The sequence below is a fragment of the Thalassophryne amazonica genome, chromosome 16, assembly GCF_902500255.1.
Source record: "Thalassophryne amazonica chromosome 16, fThaAma1.1, whole genome shotgun sequence".
In the NCBI taxonomy this organism is placed as follows: Eukaryota; Metazoa; Chordata; class Actinopteri; order Batrachoidiformes; family Batrachoididae; genus Thalassophryne; species Thalassophryne amazonica.
The window spans coordinates 3,301,024-3,323,317 of NC_047118.1; the positions used below are offsets into that span (position 1 = coordinate 3,301,024).

Below are 22,294 nucleotides of genomic sequence, written 5' to 3' on the forward strand. Positions count from 1 at the left end.
TGTGAGTAGAATTTTGAGTGGAAAAATTAATTTACTCCATTTTGGAATAAGGCTATCGCATAAGAAAATGTGGAAAAAGTGAAGCACTGTCAATACTTTCCAGACCCACTGTAATTATATGGATGCCGCTCGCACAAGTTAGGCTCAAGTATTGTTGTCTAACCATCACAGCCTTGGTAAGGTTTGTGGACTCACTTAAACCTATACCAGTTGAGGTTCTAGTCCTTCGTAATATTCATATTGGCTCCAAGTTCACACATTGGTTACTGCCTCATAAACCGTCCATGAGAAACAGAGAAAGTCAGCATTTACTCCATATAAATGTGTAATATAACATGTATTACATATTCACTGCAAGCATTGACTCGGGCATAGAAAACTAGTACATCACACATTCCAAAGCAGTCTTTTTAATGAAAACTTCACATTTTCCACTCGTGAATGACACACAATTCAAACTCCTATTACACAAAAGCTCTTTTTAAAAGAAGGGGGTTGTTTTTCAGAGCACTGACCATCTAAATGCCAAAAAGGCACTTTACTAAAAGCTGAACACAAGACACAAAAAGATACATATTTTTAAATTACACTGTTCTTAGCATGAGTGTGAATTATGACAGAACGGATTAAAAACTAACCAGTTTTACATCAGCACTGTACTTCAACAAAGGGTGAACACAGAACACGTGGCAGAGATCAATCAAACAATATCAGGTTTCCAAGCAGAAAAAGCACGTTCGGAGCTGCGTGAAAGGCGACCGTCGTTTTCACCAGCCGTATTTTACTGACTGCAGAATCCCCGTAACAAAGTAAGAGCCTTGATGGGTTTATGTACAGCGGCCGTCTCTGAACCACTTATGTCTGACAAAGTGTCCTGACCCCTGACCCAACCAACCTTACTGTGGCATCTGCACCTTTCCATTAAGCCACAAGCGAAATAAACAAAAAACAAGAGCCTTCCTAGAAGCCAGTGCTTGTGACAGCATCTGATTTCTGGCTCCAGCATCGACCTCCACACCACAGACGCTAGTTGGTTGCAGACTCTCGCGGTTCTTTTTTTCGTTTAGTTATCCCACCTGCTCTTTCTACGTTTTGGCGGATCAGGGACGGCAAAGCCATCATCTCCCTTGTCCCCCCTCCCATCTCTCCATCCCCACTGGCCCTGTCCCCCCTCCCATCTCTTCCCATCCCCACTGGCCCTGTCCCCCCTCCCATCTCTCCCATCCCCACTGGCCCTGTCCCCCCTCCCATCTCTCCCATCCCCACTAGTCCTGTCTCCCCTCCCGTCCCCACTCGCCCTATCCCCCCTCCCGTCCCTGTCTCCCCCATCTCTCTCACTCCTTCGATCATCTCTGTCCCTCCTACTTCCCTCCCCGTTACGACTGTCACTGTGACGGCTGCTGCTGGTGTAGCGATCCGGTCCCCGTGGCGGTCACGATCTCGATCACCATGGCGGTCACGATCTCGATCACCATGACGGTCACGATCTCGATCTCCGTGGCGGTCATCACTGCTGTGTCGGTCATTTCTGTCGCTGTGGCGGTGGTGGCTGTCTCCATGGCGAGCCCTGTCCTCGCTGTGTCGCTGGTCCCGTGATGCATCTCTGGGTGATGGTGGCACAGGTGCAGGTACGGGTGCAGGTGAGGGTGGAGTGTAGTTCTGCAGTGAACTGATCTGGTTGGTTGATACTGAGCTCAGGCAGCCGGCGCTGGTAAAGCCGCCTATGGACAGCGCCACACTGTGGGCGCGTTCTGAGCCGTTGGCCGGTTCTGTTGGCACAGAGCTCAGACTGCCAGCACTTGTCCAACCTGACGAGCTGCTGGAGTTGGTGCTTAGCTTCGGGGGGCCGCTGGATGCAGCTACAAAGTGGCTCTTGTACTGGGCCTAGATGAAAGGACAACATTGAGGAAGTAAAAAAAAAAAAAAAACAAGGTCAGAGCAGATGAAAGATTTGAATGAATTTTGTCTTTAGAATGAACTTAAACTGTTGGTGACTATTACAGCTCAATGCCAACACTTCAATAATACGTGGCATGTTTTACTCAGAACAACTCAGTAGACAGGTGACTCATTGTTAAGGGTCCATTCACACGATGATGTGAAGTTTCCGACGTAGATTGTCAAAAAACCCTGTGAAACACTGGAGAAGGTTCATTCCAGGTGTCCAATTTCCTGTCTTTAACACAGGTCGAGGTCGCTCAACAGAGGGCGATATTGTACTGGCAGAGCTTGATGTTTATCAACAGTCCACTGACTAACAAGGATCAGGTTTTGCCATCAGAGGGAGGGCACATTCGTGGCACACTCTATGGAGCAGTAGCATATCTAGAAGGGACGGCCGACTCAATGTTTGTTCAATGCAACTGATTGCTTCACTTGCTACTGGTGCGTCCTTGAGACAGGTTCTACATATTCCTTCAGATTCTTCGTGCCCAAGGGATGGAGAGGAGGTGGTGTGTACATTCAAGCCTCGAAAGTTGGCCAGTGGAGGGGAACGGAGCAAGTAATGTTAGCGACGTAGTGGTAGTGGAGCTCAACTCTTGTCAGTGTTTTAGCATGGGCAAAAAGATTTTAAGGACATTGAAAATTGTCTGTGGCCACGACAAACATCAGCATTGCTCGACTGATGTTGACTGAGTTCCTGTGGAGTCTGGCAGACCTCGGCACTGATCAAAGATGATCAACTTTTCACTCGCCGTCAACAAACACAGGGCTAATCGTCAGAGTATGAATGGACCATGAGCCCTGCACAGAATGCACAAGGCCAAGTGGACCCTCCTGACAACTGGGTGCATGGGTGGTTGCTAGCTCCAACCTGAGACATTCCTTGAGGTAAGGATGCTTCATTTTGCAGCGCCCGCATATTATATAAGCTTTACTTAACCAGGAAAAGTCCGATGAGATACCAATCTCTTTTTCAAGGGAGTCCTGGCCATTCTGGCTATTCTCTTTGGTCTGACTTAACTGGCATATCCATCTTTAACCATATCTATATAAGTCAACACAATCCAACGTACATCCTGAATATTAGAAATCTCATGAATGACTACGTGTGAGCTAACGATTATCCCATGTGGCCCATAAAACCTAAGACAAAGCAGCATGGGATCTTGCACTCATATCCTTCACTGCTGAGGATGTAATGTTTCATTATTATCCTCCACTAAACCCTTTCTTTTCAGTTTTCTTTTTTTTTTGGCTCTGTGGCTCCATAATGTGTGTGGCACATGGACATTTTAAATAATTCCATGCTGCGTTGTGGTAAGGGGTGGATTAAAGTGGCCATAGGCCCCTGAGCTACACTTCTGTGTTGGCCCTGAAAACATCATAAAAGCTGGGTTCCAACTAAGTCGCAGGGCATTTTAGGGGGTCCGACATCTTCCAGGGACTGTCCTTGAGAGGTGATTTTAAAGGCTTTTTTTTCCCCTTCAAATTTAGGGGTGAGCTAAGCCCTGCTCCAGGGTAGATACTCCTGCTGAACAGCCCAGAAAAAACGTTTGGGTGGTGCTTGACACTGACTGGTCGTTAACCCACGCAGGAGAGGACGTCAACAAGCAACAATTATCCAAGACAGGATAGAAGAATCAAAACAGAATATAGATAGCAGAGCCAGCAAATGAACCAACAAGGACAAACTGGCATTGCTGTTTTTCTTCTTGACAATACGCTCCATCAAGGATGAGAGTCCTCAAGGAAGAAGAACATCTAGACCACAATGTCAGCACAAGCTGGATACCCTCAGAATTCTACACACCATGAAAGAGAACAGAGTTTAAAAGAGTATGAAGGACCACAACGATAGACGTGGCTCAGAACACGGAACCCAAGAAGTGGTATAAATGCAATAACGAGACAGGACCTGCATACTCCAGTAACCACTGGAAAAAAATATGAGCATCAACAGTCAGAATTGTTATGTCACTGAATATGCAGTTGCATGAGTTAACGTGCATGCAGCTACGTATCAGCATGAGGTTAAAACAGCACTTCGTGCCACTTTAAATCCCTCTCCCTCTACCTATACAAGCAGCAGACCGAGCCTTTGAAATGAAGGAACATTCCACACATTTACTCATTTCAGTCTATATGCAACTTCAAAACTATACACATTTTGGGAGACGCATGGGTTCATTCATCCGATGGAGTGCCACTTACTTCTGGATTAATGCAAAAGTCATCTTACAGTACGTACACATATGATGAGTTTTCAGCAGAACAATGATGCACAAAAACTTTGGAGCCGCACATGTCTGCTAAACTCGCCACTAAAAACCAGGTCCCACAGGCAAATAAACCATGTGGTGTGAGTACGACCATGGTGACAACAGAGTATTACTGGCATTCAATCAAGTTTAGAACAGGAACCCCAGATGCAGAACAAGTCGGTCACAGCTGCATGCAGGAACTGCAATGTGATTCACTGAAACCTCATTAAATATGCACAATTTTTAAAAGGGACTCACTCTCTCTCTCTCATATATATATATATATATATATATATATATACTATATATACACACACACACACACACACTTATCAGTGACGTATGGCCAGGTGAGGCAGGTGAAGCAGTGCCTCCTCACCTGTCATCGTAGAAAAAAGAAAATGTAAAATGAAAAAATAAAATAAATGGTTATATATCCAGTGATTTGTACTATAAAGTTATTTTCCTTTTAACTTCACCAGTTTTGGATTTTTTTTTTTTATTTTATTCAAAAATTGCTGAATTTTCACATTTGCTGTTCATTTGCTGCGGTGAGGCAGCAGCCAGTCGTGCCTCACCTTGGATTACGCAATCACTGGGCTAACTGCTGGCATGCTGTGCAGTCAGACTGTCTGTATGTTGCTGTTAAAATGATCAAACACTTTGGTTGTATGAACTTAAATTCCATAGTTTAGCTGTTGGACATAATGTACAGTGTTTTTTGTCAACAGCTGTATGTGTGCATGTAACGTATTTTGTGTGCTGAGCGATCAGAAAACAGCTGCAAAAAGGTACCAGGTGAGGCACACAGTTCTCCTGCCTCATGTTAGGGGGCACTGCTGCCAATCAAACGGTGAATAAGATACTCTGTGGGGTCCATATGTTTGTAAATCTGATTGTGATGAAGTCAGTGCCTCACCAGCCATCAACCTCACCGCACGTCAACCTGGATGCAGAAGAAGTTCAAGCTGAAGTTGGTGGTTCAAGCTGAAGAAGGAGTCCTACTTATCTTTGTTGGTAGGTGGGACCCCAGAGGCAGCTGACAGGTACTGGCAGGCCAAGCATGCCACAGCCCGTGCGGTCACAGAGGCAAAAACTCGGGTCTGGGAGGAGTTCATGGAGGCTATGGAGGAGGACTATCGGTCGGCCTCGAAGAGATTCTGGCAAACCGTCCGACGCCTCAGGAGGCAGAAGCAGCTCTCCACCAGCACTGTTTATGGTGCGGGTGGGGAACTGTTGACCCTGACTGGGGATGTTGTCGGGCGGTGGAAGGAGTACTTCGAGGATCTCGTCAAACCCGTCGTCACGTCTTCCGAAGAGGAAGCAGAGAGTGGGGACTCAGAGACGGACTCATCCATTACCCAGGCCGAAGTCACAGAGGTGGTTAGAAAACTCCTCGGTGGCAAGGCTCCTGGGGTGGATGAAATCCGTCCTGAGTACCTTAAGTCTCTGGATGTTGTGGGGCTGTCTTGGCTGACACGCCTCTGCAACATGGCATAGCGATCGGGGACAGTGCCTCTGGATTGGCAGACCGGGGTGTTGGTCCCTGTTTAAGAAGGGGGACCGAGGGTGTGTTCCAACTATAGGGGGATCACACTCCTCAGCCTCCCGGTAAGGTCTATTCCAGAGTACTGGAGAGGAGAATTCGACCGATGGTCGAACCTCGGATTCAGGAGGAGCAGTGTGGTTTTCGTCCTGGTCGCGGCACACTGGACCAGCTCTACATGCTCCATCGGGTGCTCGAAGGTTCATGGGAGTTCGCCCAACCAGTCCACATGTGTTTTGTGGATCTGGAGAAGGCGTTCGACCGTGTCCCCCGGGGCACCCTGTGGGGAGTGCCCCGGGAGTACGGGGTCCGGGGTCCTTTGCTAAGGGCTATCCGGTCCCTGTACGACCGCAGCAGGAGCTTGGTTCGCATTGCCGGTAGTAAGTCAAACCTGTTTCCAGTGCACGTTGGCCTCCGCCAGGGCTGCCCTTTGTCACCGGTTCTGTTCATTATTTTTATGGACAGAATTTCTAGGCGCAGCCAGGGTGTAGAGGGGGTCTGGTTTGGGAACCACAGAATCTCATCTCTGCTGTTCTGTTGGCTTTGTCAAATCAGGACCTTCAGCGTGCAGTGGGGCGGTTTGCAACCGAGTGTAAAGCGTCCGGGATGAAATCAGCACCTCCAAATCTGAGGCCATGGTTCTCGACCGGAAAAAGGTGCTTTGCCCTCTTCAGGTCGGTGGAGTGTCCTTGCCTCAAGTGGAGGAGTTTAAGTATCTCGGGGTCTTGTTCATGAGTGAGGGACGGATGGAGCATGAGATCGATAGACTGATCGGTGCAGCGTCTGCAGTGATGCGGTCGCAGTATCAGACCGTCGTGGTGAAGAGAGAGCTGAGTAGGGGGGCAAAACTCTCAATTTACCGATCAATCTACATTCCGATCCTCACCTATGGTCATGAGATTTGGCTCATGACCAAAAGAACGCGGTCGCGAGTATAAGCGGCCGATGAGTTTCCTCCGCAGGGTGGCTGGGCGAAGGGTGGCTGGGCGCTCCCTTAGAGATAGGGTGAGGAGCTTGGTCACTCGGGAGGAGCTCGGAGTCGAGCCACTGCTCCTCCACATCAAAAGGAGTCAGTTGAGGTCGCTCGGGCATTTTCCGGATGCCCCCTGGACGCCTCGCTGGAGAGGTGTTCCGGGCACATCCCACTGGGAGGAGGCCCCGGGGAAGACCCAGGACACGCTGGAGGGACTACATCTCTCGGCTGGCTTGGGAACGCCTTGGGGTTCCCCCGGAGGAGCTGGGGGAGGTGTGTGTGGATCGGAGGTCTGGGCGGCTTTGGTTGAGCTGCTGCCCCCGCAACCCGACTCCGGATAAAGCGGACGAAAATGGATGGATGGGTTTTGAGTATATTTCTTATTGTTACATGGGAAACAAGGTACCAGTAGATTCTCACAAATCCAACAAGACCAAGCATTCATGATATGCCCACTCTTAAGGCTATGGAATTGGGCTATTAGTAAAAAAAAGTAGAAAAGGGGGTGCTCACAATAATAGTAGCATCTGCTGTTGACGCTACAAACTCAAAACTATTATGTTCAAACTGCTTTTTTAACAATCCTGTGAATCACTAAACTAGTATTTAGTTGTATAACCACAGTTTTTCATGATTTCTTCAGTTCTGCGAGGCATTAATTTTGTTGGTTTTGAACAAAGATTTTGCTGGTTTACTAGTGTGCTTGGGGTCATTGTCTTGTTCAAACACCCCATTTCAAGGGCATGTCCTCTTCAGCATAAGGCAACATGACCTCTTCAAGTATTTTGACATATCCAAACTGATCCATGATACCTGGTATGCGATATATAGGCCCAACACCATAGTAGGAGAAACATGCCCATATCATGATGCTTGCACCACCATGCTTCACTGTCTTCACTGTGAACTGTGGCTTGAATTCAGAGTTTGGGGGTCGTCTCACAAACTGTCTGCGGTCCTTGGACCCAAAAAGAACAATTTTACTCTCATCAGTCCACAAAATATTCCTCCATTTCTCTTTAGGCCAGTTGATATGTTCTTTGGCAAATTGTAACCTCTTCTGCACGTCTTTTATTTAACAGAGGGACTTTGCGGGGGATTCTTGCAAATAAATTAGCTTCACACAGGCGTCTTCTAACTGTCACAGCACTTACAGGTAACTCCAGACTGTCTTTGATCATCCTGGAGCTGATCAACGGGTGTGCCTTTGCCATTCTGGTTATTCTTCTATCCATTTTGATGGTTGTTTTCTGTTTTCTTCCATGTGTCTCTGTTTTTTTTGTCCATTTTAAAGCATTGGAGATCATTGTAGATGAACAGCCTATAATTTTTTGCACCTGCGTATAAGTTTTCCCCTCTCCAATCAACTTTTTAATCAAACTATGCTGTTCTTCTGAACAATGTCTTGAACGTCCCATTTTCCTCAGGCTTTCAAAGAGAAAAGCATGTTCAACAGGTGTTGGCTTCATCCTTAAATAGGGGACACCTGATTCACACCTGTTTGTTCCACAAAGTTGACGAACTCACTGACTGAATGCCACACTACTATTATTATGAACCCCCTTTTCTACTTTTTTGTTTTTACTAACGCCCAATTTCATAGCCTTAAGAGTGTGCATATCATGAATGCTTGGTCTTGTTGGATTTGTGAGAATCTACTGAATCTACTGGTACCTGGTTTCCCATGTAAACAATAAGAAATATACCGGATTTTCCGGACTATAAGTCGCACCGGATAGGATAAGTCGCACCAGCCACTTATCCATCATAAAGAAAATAAACCATAAATAAGATCGCACCCGAGTATAAGTCGCACCAGCCACTTTATCATTATAAAGAAAAATAAACCATATAAATAAGTTGCACTGGACTATAAGTCCCTGGACATACAGGTATGTTAACTTAACATGAAAAGTTCAGATATAATATTGTGACGGCTACCGTTTGCAGATGCATATTTCACCAGTCGTAACTTACAATCTGCAGAGTATGATTTCTTTTTGGTGGCATTTTTCGGGCCTTCTCCGTGTCTTGTAAGTTATCAGTACGTTGAAATTTTATTTTTCTATGGTAGTCAGAAAGTCGCAGGAAACAGTCCACAAGCCTCGAGTGCCCTCTCGTGAGCTGCATTTTACCTACAGATATGTTTGTATTTTGCGGACCACATTGCGAGCCGAACCATGCAGCACCTACCTGCGCAGCTCATGACCACCCAGCGGGTGTCGATCCAGCTCCTTCCAAGTGCAGACGCTAATCCGCCGCCATCGCTCAGTGCTCCCATGCAGCTCTCAGCGTCAACTCTGCTCACACTGATATCCAAGGGTTGAAGCCGTTTTGTTAGCCGTCCCGGATAACACCATGTTCGTACTGCTTCAAACGCTATCGCAATCTTGACGCCAGCTCCTTCCAAGTGTACACACTAATCCTCCGCCGTCGCTCACCCCGTGCTCCCACGCAGCTCTCAGCGTCAACTTAAACACTCTGCTCACACTGATATCCAAGGGTTGAAGCTGTTTTGTTCGCCATGGCCGGAATAACAGCAAGCACCGTATTCGTCAGCTTCACACGCTGTGGGTGATGTGAGGAATACGCGTCCAAAGTTCTGTTCTCTGATTGGTTATCGCGACCAGCGTGACTTATAGGATGTGGCCGCCATACTACAGTGTCCATGATGCATTGCTTTCCTTTTCTGGGTGGCCATTTTAAAACATAGATCGACTCTGTCACGTAAAATTGTTTTGTTACAGTAAATTAATTGAGATCCTACCGGTATATTTTCATTTATAATCGCACCGAGTATAGGGTCGCACCCCCGGCCAAAACATGTAAAAAAGTGCGACTTATAGTCTGGAAAATACGGTACTCAAAACCTGGATTAATCTTTTAGTCACATAGCACTACTATTATTCTGAACACTACTGTATATTTTATTAGGGATAGAACGCAATGGAATTTGGAGTAGACAAAATTATTGTAATGGGCATTTCTTGAACTACTACCACTCTTTGATCAAATGCTACACCTTATGCAATGCACAAATACAAATTAACTGATAAACAATTTAAAAAGTGAGATGCAAGAAAACCTGGGGAAATTAAAAGGATTAAAGTGAGCTCAAAATCTATGCATTTTCTACTTTGAGAGCGATGGTTGTCCCCTGAAGTGTTGTGCCGTGGCGTATATGAGCATGCACACTTGAGATACAGATAAGGTCTACGAGAAGGCTGAATCCAGAGATCACCTTAGTATTTCTCTGTTTTTCTTGTTGTTTAATGCTGACAAATTATACTGTATTTGTTGTCTTTCTGATGCCTGATTCTGTTTTTTTCTGTTTAAGGTGCAGCTCCATCCAGAGATGGGAGTTGTATTCCGTGTTGGTGATCCTCCTGTCCTGTGCACCAATAGCATTTCTTGTAATTCGTCCGTGAATTGTTCTGTAATTTATGTCTGTATCATGGCCCAAGCAGAGGGCCGCTCCTTTGAGTCTGGTCTGCTTGAGGTTGTTCTTCCTCAGAGGGAGGTTTTTCCTTACCACTGCTACTCTGGGGGTTAGTAAGGTTAGACCTTACTTGTGTGAAGGCTCCTTGAGGCAAACTCTGTTGTTATTTGGTGCTATATAAATGAAAATAAACTGAACTGAATCTGCATCGTTTATCATGACGTAAAAGACAAACCGTTATTTAAAAGGCTCACATATCTGTCTTTTCTTGATCACCCAACCTATTCTCAAAGATGCATGAAATTAAATATTTGTTATATCCTGTTTAAAACCAATTATACAAATAGGTCAGTATAGGTAATAGGTAAGTATAGTAATTCAAAGTATACAAACGTCACTGTGTAGAAATGATTATGATCTCCTCAGTGTTAGCCAGCAGGATGCTGTTACTGATTATTTAACTATAGCTGTAGTTTTTCATGTACCAACATTTTTTAAAGCCTTAGCAAATATTAAACATATAATCAAGAATAAAAATGAAAAATGTAAAAGGCAAAACAAAGGTGAATAAAGGAAATTATATGCAGTATGATTTTAAGAAACTTCACAATGGTAAGATAGAGATAAAAACAAAGAATTCTACCTGGAAGGCCTGTTTCATTGCCGACATTCTGGTCTCCCATTGCTCCGGTAGTTGTTTGCTGTAGCCTTCATAGCTACTAGTGGAAGACAATAATCCACTGCTGCGCTCCTGCAAAAACCACAGAGTGCTTTAACTCCATACAAATAACACAATATCTCTGTAACCGTCTCAACTCAACAGAAACATCCAACAATATTAGATGATATTCAGCTAGTTCTTATTTTCCTATTTTAAATAGGAGTTTGAGACAGGTTTGAGGCCCACTGGTGCCAGTGCTTAACCCCGGATACAACACCAGGAAAAGCCAGTAGCCATTTAGAGAGGGGTTGACTGGGACAATGCAGACAAAGTGTCTTGTCCAAGGACAGAGACAGGCAACATGTCTGGAAATCATACAGTACACACTGACAGTCAAACTACCATCTACACAACTCATAGGACCCATCATGTTGGAGAACAGGTCTTAATAGAGCCAACATTTTACATATTTTTGACTCTGTTTAATCATATTACAAAAACAGATATACAGTGCAAAAATATGTAACTCACAGAGATGTCAGCCCCCAAGCCTGGTCTCTCTTTGTAGCCAAGACCACCTCCTCCAATATTCAGACTTCTTTCCTTTACCACTCTTGAATCTTGATTTCCTGAACCAGGGATTCTGGCAAAAATAAGACAGATAGAGACACACTGAAACGACTTGCCCATATTAAACAGTTTGATGTGTTAACTGATTATTTACTTCACCTGCATAGCTAAATCCATCAGCTCTTTGGAAACCGCTTGATTTGCCCCCTCCAGATTTCGCACAAGATCACCAGCAAACGAGGTATCTTTATTTGTGAGGAGGGTGTAAGCCAAGCCTTTTCTCCAGCACGACCGGTTCGACCGATGCGGTGTGTGTGTGTGTCAATGTCCCGCGCCACATCGTAGTTCACTACAGTGCGAATGGACGGGATATCCAGACCACGAGCTGAGGATCATTCAAAAAAGCAACAAAAGAAAGCATTAAACACCACTATTTTTAGTTGGGATATAATGGCTAAACACATTATGTTATGTTCTTGGGTTGTGGTTTGTAAGGTCTATGGCTGCATTTTAGGGTGGGCAGAGGGTGGGGCACTGGGGGCTAGATATGCTGCACAGTCCTGTTCTGGGGTATCTACTTATGTGGTCGGCAGATGGTATCAGACCACAGCAGCACATGCTGGCATATGAACTGCCAACTAGTCCATAGTTGGATCACAGTTAGCCCTTCTAGATCTGCACCGGCTGGTTGGGGTGGGGGGGGTGGTGTAGCCAGCCAGGCTTCCATTCCTTAAGATGTTTTAAAAGGTGAAGTTGCACAGGATTGCTGTATGGCAGAAGAAAAGAGTGGCTGGGGGGCAGGCGCTGGAGATCCAGGTTGTTAAGACTCCTGACAATAGTGAAGATGGGTGTTTGGTGTCCAGCATAACCATGTTCACACTCTCTGTATATATCGTGTTCTGGATGAATTGCTGCAGATTTGATGCATGAAAGCACTGACAGCAACTCGGCTGGACTGAGTCAAGGACAACCAGTGACAGTTTGCAAGCTATTATACAAGTGCTAACATCTAGCTTTCTTGGCCTGCACAGGGTATGCGTGTGCAAAGTAAGTGGCTAACTGTGAGTATATAATCACATTATAGTATAATAGTGGAACTTCATGCCGTTGTTGATTAACTTAATGTTTCTGTAGTTGCTGGGCAGCTCGGCACATCACCCTTGTTCTTAAAAATCTAACCAGCACACTTACTCTCCACTCCTCAGGCATCCTATTACTTTCCAAGTTTTATGAAACATCTGGTTAAAACTCCACTGCCATCTCTCCTGAACATTTCCATGCCTCCACCGGTATGCCAACTGGACTAACTACCCATTCAATTTCATCCCCTTTATAGTCGTCTCACTCATCCTTTCTAATCCTTGGACTTCCTAATTTATCATCTAATATTCTTCCACACACCCAATTTTCGTCATTCATCAGTTCCTCAAAACATTCCCTTCCACCTTCTTCAACCACCTCCCTCACTTGTAAGCAACATTTCCATCTTTCCAGCAGTTAACCTGCTGCAAATCCTTTCCAAGCTCAGTCCCTCTGTCTGCCAATCAATACAAGTTTTTTGCTTCCTACTTCATGCCACAGCTAGATGATAACATGCCATTTAAAAATGATTTGACATTTATTGAGTGGTAACCATGCATACATGCACCGCTGTAGGGGTATCCTCTCAATACTAACACCACTTTCATTAGATTTCTGCCTTTTCAAGTGGTGACAAAAAGTGGTTTGGGTGATGTTCCTTTCCCCCATTGTCACTCCCTGCATTGTCACAAAGTGACATAATGAACCCAAAAAACCATCCAGAAAGACAACCACAGGAGAAAAATCCCCTTTAAATGTTTTAACCTGGCTCATCAGTTAACAGATGTCGCTACCATCTAACTGGCTGAGAATGTCTGCATACAGCTCTTTGTCTACAAAGATGCTCTTTGCTGAGAAACTGTTAAAAAAACCAAAACAAAAAAAAACAATGTGCCACATACAAGACATCACTTTTTGTCAGAAGAATCACTAGAATATTACTGAGAAACTAGAATACAGAAAGCAGTGTCTGTGTGAATGGCTGTATATAGTTTGAGTTTTGGTTGACTGTAATGACAAAATACTAGTATTACAACTCTAAAGCTGTACTGACCAGCTACATCAGTCGCTACCAGAACAGGCAAATTCCTTTTCTTGAAGTCACTGATGATTTGTTTCCTCTCACTCTGGTCCCTGTCACCATGCAGGAGGCCCAGGCTGTAGCCTTCCTGTGTCAGGTTAGTAGCCAGTTCTTCAGAGGTTGGCCTTTTTGGTGTACGAAGATGAGGACTGAGCCCAGAGGAGGGTGAACTCAAACAAGGCGGCGGGGTAAGCCAGTTCCATTTATCTGACCGCTGGGCAGCAACTCCACGACTTGGGTTAAATCCTCATTGGCCTAGTGAAGAGAAAACACAGGTTTTTCAGGAGGTCACGTATTAGCACTTTATAGATCCTCTCTGAAAGAAACTCAAATCACAATGACCATTTAAAACTGAATATACATCTCACATCAGTGATATTGTTTTGGTTATGTCAGGATTTGTATTTGGGTGTATTTTTCAGGTACATTTATGCTCAAGCGTGTCTTACTTTCCCCCATGTGTTATGTCTCCTTAAATCTTGATCTTAAAATTAGTGCTGTGAAAATTATGCAAGGATACTTCTTGCAGTGTCTAATGTTTTTGTTCAGGGTAAATTACGATTCAAAAACATTGCTGGGACAATATTTAATCAAATAAAGCAACAATGGTTCAATTAAGAAGTTTGTGTGGATCAATTTTACTGTATTGAAGAATTCTTGAGGTTCTTATATAGTAACTCCACATATTTTCTGCCTTTGAAAACATATGCGCACACACACAAACAAAAAATGGAACTATGAGAGCGATTAGTCTGTCACTGTTGTGAAATATCTAAAAAAAATCCTCTCCAATGTATCCTTGCACCACACGAATAGGATCAATCAAAATATCCCTGGCCAATCGTTCTATCTTCTTCCGAAATGTAGCACTGAACAGGAGGGCTGTAAAAGTAGTCTTATTAGTAACATGCAAAAATACACAAACAATGATCACGACAGCACTGTTACCCAAGATGATATAATCATGATGGTCAAACAATCACTTACTCTGTCTGTTGGGCGGACGTGGCTAGCAATTGATCGAACCTGGTATTCTAAATCACAAATATTAACCATTACACCAATCCACATAGCACACTGGGAAAGAAATGAATAAAGAATTAATAATTCCAGCCCACCAAAACCCATGTCAAACATCCGATCTGCCTCATCAAACACGAGGTACGTCACTCTCTGCAAGGATGTGGCCTTCTTTTTGACATGGTCAATCAGACGACCTGTGCAAACACACATCATTTTTCCTGACATAAACTTTAAAAGCTTATTAAAAAACAAACAAAAAAAAACATATTTTCTTCTCTCCACTTACTGGAGTGCACACGACAATCTCTCGCTCCTTCCTGTAGAGCCTTAGCCTGCTCCCACATGCTGCCTCCTCCATATACCGCCACAGAACGCAAGGAGTATGCCTTTCCAAAGCGCTTACATTCCGCATGGATCTGAAAAACAATTTAAAATGACAGAATTTATCTCCTCAATGACATTGTCTTCAGTAACACTGTAGAAAATGTCTTTCAGATAAGGCAGTTCTACCTGCTGACAAAGCTCTCTTGTAGGACAAACGATGACGGCGATGGGCCCCTCTCCAGCCTCGAGCTCCTTCTGGTCCATGATGTGAACCAGCATTGGCCAGATGAAAGCTGCGGTTTTACCGCTTCCAGTTTTTGCAATGCCAATCATGTCCCGGCCAGACAGAGCGATGGGAACACCCTACATGACAGATAAGTGGAACTCATCCCAAAGTCAACATTACAGCTTAATTATACTGCGATCGTCGGGCATTGTTGCGCTGTACCGACATGAAGCGGTGTGGGCTGAGTGTATTCAGACTTGCGAATCTGATGCCTAAGCTGTTCATCAAAGCCAAAGTGGGGCAAAGATGGCACAAGGTTTAGGAGGAGCAGCACCGGATACCTTCAAATAAGAAAAGGGAAGCAATAAGACAACAACAAAACACACACAAACAGTGATACAGGCAGACATGGGTTCACACCATGCACCATGTCGCTGAAGCTACCACAGCTACAAATATTACTAAAAATATGCTGTATTCTTGGTGATAACTAAAATCAACAGTGGTACTTTTAACCATTATGATGTTACAATAATGTTACGAGCAATGCAAAAATAGTTCAATCAGTCAGAACTGATGAAGCTTTTCAGAATGAAGAGCAAAAGGTCTTCAAGAAACTAAAAAAGTCCAGTTGGCCTGACTCAACCAGCTTAGATACAAGGCCTGGACAAATGAGAATCTCTTCAGGGTCATGTTAAAGTCATTATCATCCTTTCCTGGAGCCACGGCTTCAATTAATTCACTTACACCCTTACAAAACTAAATTATACATACTTAAGATGACACATTCTGGATATAATTCAGATGAGGTGCTAAATTAACTGTAGTGAAATGGAGAAGAACAACTGGATTATGAACATAACTGATAGATAAATGTCCACAGAAGTGCTTCAAGTAAAATATGCAGAAGTGCATGACTTAAATCATCAACTTACCCGCAAGTTCAGTTTCTGTCTCAGCTCCACTACTTGACTTCCAGTTAGACTGTTGAGCTCCTCATGCTCATTGTAAAAGTTCTTCTCAAAGGGTGGGTAATCAATCTTAAAAAAAACAAATAAAATATAAGACCAATCATTCAGGCTCAACAAAAAAAATCTTATATTGAGAAAACACATTAGATCAAGTGGACCCAACTGTACCTCCGAGTGATCAATAGGAGGAAGAGGCATGATAATTTTCTTGGTGGTGGAGGGAATTGGGTTCCCATCACTGTCATAATCAATGTTCTCCTCTTCTTCTTCTGGAGTCAGACCGGCTGTAGGATTCTCTGCCATATAGCGAAAGTAGGCTTCCTGCAGAGAGCACAAGGCTGCATGTGATGAGCTGAGCTGGTCGGAACGTTTACTGCGGCATCCAGACTCAACACTTGGCTTTATTACATTTCAAGGAATAAACAATAAATAATGATCATAAAATGGTAAATTATTTGTAACATGTAAACCAACCATCCAACATCATGCTTTGTCTGTTATATTTGGAAATAACACAACAATCTACACAGGAAAAATAACTCATGATGATTCGGAATATTCAGGATGTGCTGTGAGGTAGGATGGGGGGGGGGGGGGGGGGGGGGTGTATGTTTTAGAGAAGGTAGAGGTGGTTGGTCCAGAGACCTCAAGGATAAGTGATGGGTAGATGTAAACTTTGGAGGGCTCACTTACTTGCTCATCCTCTTCTTCAATGTCATCTCGAATACCCCTGAAATGAAAAGCGGAGAAAAAAAAACTTCCCTGCGGCTCGTTCAGACACCCAAGACAACCCACAACCCACTAAAGTCAAGTCACCAATTGTTTGGTGAAATTTATCCACCCAGGAAATAAATCAACGAGAGGCATGTGTTTAATTCTAGTAATCATACATTCATAAAACATTTTTTGGAATGAGACAACACGACAATATTTTTTAAAGTTCTACCATAGAGAAGCAGGAAACTATATAATTGTCCCCAGTTAAAACTTTGAAAACTCCCAAGCAGAAAGTTTTGTACACAAACTATTACTTCAGTTGTCTAATCTCTTTTTCTTTCTGGTCAAACAATACTGGATTAAAAGCCAAAAATTTTATTTAAAAAAAAAAAAAAAATCAATGGATTAAAACGCACAACTGTAATTACATATTTTAAATCAGGAATTGATTAAAATGTATGATTTGAATTTGCGCACCAAATTTAAAGATTGTAAAGGAGACAAATAAATCCCTATGGGGGGGTGTACTTTAAAGACTTACTTGGCTGACTTTTTCTCCTTTTCCTCCAGTTTCCTCATGTCTTTGGCTGCTTGATCCTGAAAAAGAACAACAGTCATCAGGAGACGACATATCCTCCCGGTCCTCACAATCAGTAATTACAAAGTGTCGGGAATCACCTAAGTACGGCATACATATGCTAAATAAGAATGAAATTTGTCAACTGGTTCTTGAGATAGCACGCTAGCAAGGTGGTTTAAGAACTCATCTTGAATATTTCACTGTGACCCTTGAAATTGACCCCCAAGGTCACTGTAATTGACTTGTGTCGGGGGATCACCCAAGTACACTCTTATTCTAAATATGAATGAAAGTGTCAAGGGTTCTTGAGATTATCGTGCTAACAAGCAAAAACAGACAGATGGATGGACGAACATGCTGATCGTTATATCCCACCATATTTCATACTGGGGAGGATGATTTGAGATTAAAAAAAAAGAAGTCTCATATTTAGAAGCAGTCTCTAAGGGCCCCTTCACTCATAACACGAATGAAGCCGACTGGCGCCGGAGGAGGAATCCCATGCCACTCGTGAAAAAAATCGGAGCCACCTCAAACGCACCATACAGCTGTTGCCACAATCATTCGCGCACACCAGTGACAGAAAGACAGCGAGTGCCCTGCAAGTGCCCATTTGACCCCCTCTCGGCAGGTGTCAACCAAACTCCAGGTGCCACACACGAACATCCAACACAACTCGCTGGGCACTTAAAAAGGAGGGGGGTTATTCGCACTCCCGGCACGATAGTGGAGTGCAGCTGACCACATTCGATTTGTGGTTGCCACACGAGTGTGCTGTTACCAACAACACACCGAGGGTGACTGTGCCGACCACCCCCCGCCACAACACACACAGACACAAAAATCGATGTAAGAGTGCAGTGTGTGTGTCCCCAACACAAATGGACTTATGGAGTGTCCGTCATCGTCCCCCCACACACCATCATCCAATATTGTCAGGTGTGGCTGAGGGCCGGGAGTGAGATTGTTGTCCGCATAGTGCACAGCTGGAACAGCTGACTGTTGTGTACTCGCAACTAAGCTGGAAGACATATGTCTTGCCATCAACAACACGCATGCACATTGGGCTCTCATGCTCTCAATCAATTCCAGCTACAGTGCGACTCAGTACACATGACGTGTTAAATTAAAAACAGAGAACAGACAATTATATAAATACATACACATAACTACATACATAATTACATATCAAATACATAACATAAATAATCACATTACAAAGGAACAGAGAGTGAGACTTTTGTCTCTGAGCTGAGTTCGTTCTGTAAGGTGGGCATCTCTGCGCGAGCCGCTGCTGTTGAGATCTGTGGACCTGCAAGTCACAGCTGGAGAACACATACAGTGTTATGACGGACATGACCTTGCAACTCTCCACCGTGAGGCGCATGCATGTGCATGATGTTCTCACATGGAAATACATAAAAACAAACATTGCCTTTGCAATGGGCTGGAGCGACCTGATCATGTGTACACTCAGCTGGCAATCTGAATGTCATGGCACCCACATCAGCTGTGGTCTACATGACGCGGTGTCCTTTGGCGCACCGCTCGCTGGACACACAGAACTGGCTGGTTACATGGGGCCAGTAGATGTGGACATTTTAAGAGCGCACAGCTTCATTCATGTCATTTCGTGACTGTACGTCTATGACCATGGGTCACATACATACATACAGAGGAACAGAAGGATCATACTTGTATTGTCCACTCAATAAGATGGATTAAATATTAGAAATTATGGTGTTTTTTTATGGGTATCGTGCGCACCTGTCTGACCGTGTGTGCCTCCTGACAGCAGATGGAATGTTTCGTGGTTCCCCATTTCATTTTTTGTTCACAGATTTTCACCCAGTTTCTGCTTCTTTCGCCCAACTTTGTGTTATGTGTGAAGGGGCCCCAACTGATGCCATCATCTCACCTCAACCTCTGCCATGAAGGCATCCAGAGGATCGTTCTCACTGTCTGAGCCACCGCCACCAGACTTCATCTGTAAGCGTGTGGGTGAGTTCTCAGCGGGGATGTAAGGCAGATCCACATTGCTGGAGTCTTCTTCATCATCTTCAAAATACCTTGCAGAATATGACAAAGACATGAGCCAAAATTTGAGGAAAATATTACAATCCCAATAAATTATGCACACTTGAACCTTGGCAAGCAATATTTGAGAACACTTGGGCTTTTACACATTTTAATTCTTTTAATGACATCAAATAAAAAAAATAGTCTTTTGTAGATGGAAATTTCCAAAATGAATTAAAATCCATCATGTTTCAACATGTTTAAAACTTTACTGATAGCTCAAAATGATCTACAATTCTACTTTTACTACCTCTTTCACCCCATTTCAAGCCTCAATTTGGGTTGTTGCACCACAAATGTAGCTGACTGGGTGTCAAATATCGGCAATGAGAGACTAAACGGCCAACTTAACTCTTGATTTGAGTCCACAACAGCTAGCATCCACTGCTACTAGTGAGGTTGATCCCAGCATACTGCTATCACCCAAAGTGACCACGCCCTAATTGTTCATAACTTATAGGCTTAAATCACCTTAAACTGATAAGTCATAAAAAATTAAGAAAAATCACAAAATTGTGATAATATTTGCAAATGCAGAAAACAAAAAACTACATCAATTCAACAACAGGTAGTTGCGTAACAAAATAAATAAATAAAACTTGTGTAATAGAGGCCAGCAGTGGTGCTGTGCAGAAGAAATTAAATAAACCTCACTCCCCAAGGACAAAAGACAGTCTAGGGACAGAAGCCAGAGTCCATGGGCTTTACTCTCATGGTTACAGTATCTGCCTCCCATCCTGGAAACTGAGAATTTGATTCCAGAGTAAGACAAAGCAACGCAGGTTACTCTTGCAACTTGCAAGAATGCTTGCAAGATGAGAGAATACAAACAAACATAACCTGCAGTAATATAATCTGACAATGTGGCTGCTGCAAATTCAGGCCATGCATGCAACTACCTGTTGTAGCTCATATGTTCTTCTCTTGACTTGTCTAAAGAAAACTGGCTGGAAAAGTGACAGTATAGCTGTGTTTGAATAAATGGTGCCAATACTTATTTATTGCATTATTTTAGCTTTGATATAGCCTGCTACAGAAATTTGTTCTCACTGTAAGATTAAAGGGTATGATACTGTATCACAGAGAAGTCTACATTCCTGATTGTAAATCTGACATCACAAAAAGTTACACTGTGTATAAGGTCATGGGTTCCAAGCTTTTGCATGCTGCTATACATTCCGTGCTCTAAATTAAAACACTGGCCATTTATGAAATAGATATAATGAAGTTGAATTTATGCGACAGTGTTTGAGAGAAGATAATACTTACGCATTTTCTTCATCGAAATTGGCTCTTTTTGTCCCTATTTTATAGAACGATGGGAGCTGCTGCCCCTTTCCATATCCTCCACTAGATCCCGGGGCCCCAAATGATGTATGAGATTTCTGAGATGAACGAGGTTCCTCCTTTTTCCCTGCTAGAGCAAATCCCCCAAAGCCAAAACCTCGCTTCACACCTGGACCACCTTTGTTCCAATTCATGACTGAGGAGAAAAAAAAAAAAAAAAAAACAGAAAAAAAAGAACAATTTAACAACCATCACAGCATCAAAGCTTTTTTTTTTAACAACAGCTGGAATTCATTTACCTGCCTTGATTATTTATTTGAGTTCAACACTTCTATGATGCAAGAGAATTGATCTAAATTCAGCACTAAAGGGCACTTATGCCTGATGTAATTTGGTGAACGGCAGCTTTTTAACAACACTATACATCTTTCAGTGTGCTCATAAAATTGCTGAACCACTCATTTTTATTCACTTGGTAATTATAAAGACTTATTAAGCCACATAGCAGTATGGCGGTAGTTTTGATGAATGCTGAATATTAATTAAAAACCTTTTAAATTCAACACGACTATACGTATTCCATCAGACACTCGTCCCTCTATACGACAGGTAGCTCCCACCTCTCCACCCAAAGTGCAGCAGGGCCGGCTGGGATGTTTTGTCTTTGCCTTGAGGTTTCACAGCCATGTCACAAGTGAGTGCACATATTAGGAGTGAAAATGGACCGTGTGCTTGTTCTCAAATATCAGTGTATTCGTCTGCTATACGATATATTTAACTGAAATTGCTGATCTAAACAACCAATGATTTATAATAGGAACATCATGAAAATTATCAGGGGTGTTCAAACTTTTACATATCACTGGGGCTCACGGTTCGGTACGTGTATTATCATCGCATAAAATACTTCGGTTTTTCGGTTTCTCATTCCACCCTGCACTTGTCAGCATGAAGTTAACTTACTGCTCGTCAAATACAAATAAAAGCAACATTAGAATACGGTTGACCGTTAAGAATTAAGTATGTTTGCAAAACAATAAAATCTGGCGACGTTCAGCTGAAGGCCGTAAAACTGCGCCGACGACAGTATCGACAATCTGCTGTCAAAAGCAGCTCCGTTAGGGTTACAGAGTAGCCCTCATCTATCTACTACAACATATTCATCAGCTAATTGTGTAAGTAATGATGGAAAACGAGGCCCTTTTACCTCTATTTTCCAGCGACAATCTCCAAAGATTCAGCGCGGACCCCAGAGTGAAGCTACGTCATCTATCCGCGCGGTTACAGGCGTATCGTCATTTGTGTGCGACTCGACGCTTGTAGTGCTAGTAGAAGATGGTTAGCTACATAAAAGATCGGTAGTGTAATATTGTTCAAACACAGTTTTTTCTGTTGTCGAAGTTGAAGCGGTAAGCTCCTGACGCTTTAGTTTTATTATGCTGATCATAATGGTTAAAATAATTGAGTATCCGCTTGAGCTAACGTCAGTGCGCTAGCCTGCGTCTTCAGCTTTTAGTGATTTGTTTTAATCT

General features: G+C 43.4%; 2 protein-coding genes across 3 annotated transcripts in view; one reads left to right on the forward strand and one right to left on the reverse strand.

Annotated features, from left to right (window-relative positions):
• Positions 1-407: 407 nt before the first annotated feature.
• Positions 408-22,078, reverse strand: ddx42 (DEAD (Asp-Glu-Ala-Asp) box helicase 42). The gene is given in 24 exon segments (XM_034190590.1): positions 408-1,143; positions 1,294-1,405; positions 1,408-1,884; positions 10,807-10,914; positions 11,356-11,418; positions 11,420-11,467; positions 11,554-11,675; positions 11,678-11,779; positions 13,529-13,688; positions 13,691-13,810; positions 14,340-14,437; positions 14,539-14,589; positions 14,674-14,796; positions 14,880-14,994; positions 15,089-15,265; positions 15,355-15,426; positions 15,428-15,469; positions 16,064-16,168; positions 16,268-16,420; positions 16,793-16,829; positions 17,358-17,413; positions 19,315-19,465; positions 20,745-20,960; positions 21,970-22,078. Coding segments are annotated over 23 exon segments (2,784 nt in total). The 5' UTR covers positions 20,957-20,960; positions 21,970-22,078; the 3' UTR covers positions 408-1,063.
• The window catches only part of strada (STE20 related adaptor alpha), a 32,435-nt gene continuing 32,212 nt past the window's right edge, over positions 22,072-22,294 (forward strand). For both annotated transcript variants that reach the window (XM_034190577.1, XM_034190579.1), the window contains exon 1: positions 22,072-22,171. The gene's annotated coding sequence lies outside the window, so the exon portion shown is untranslated. The remainder of the gene's footprint in view (positions 22,172-22,294) is intronic.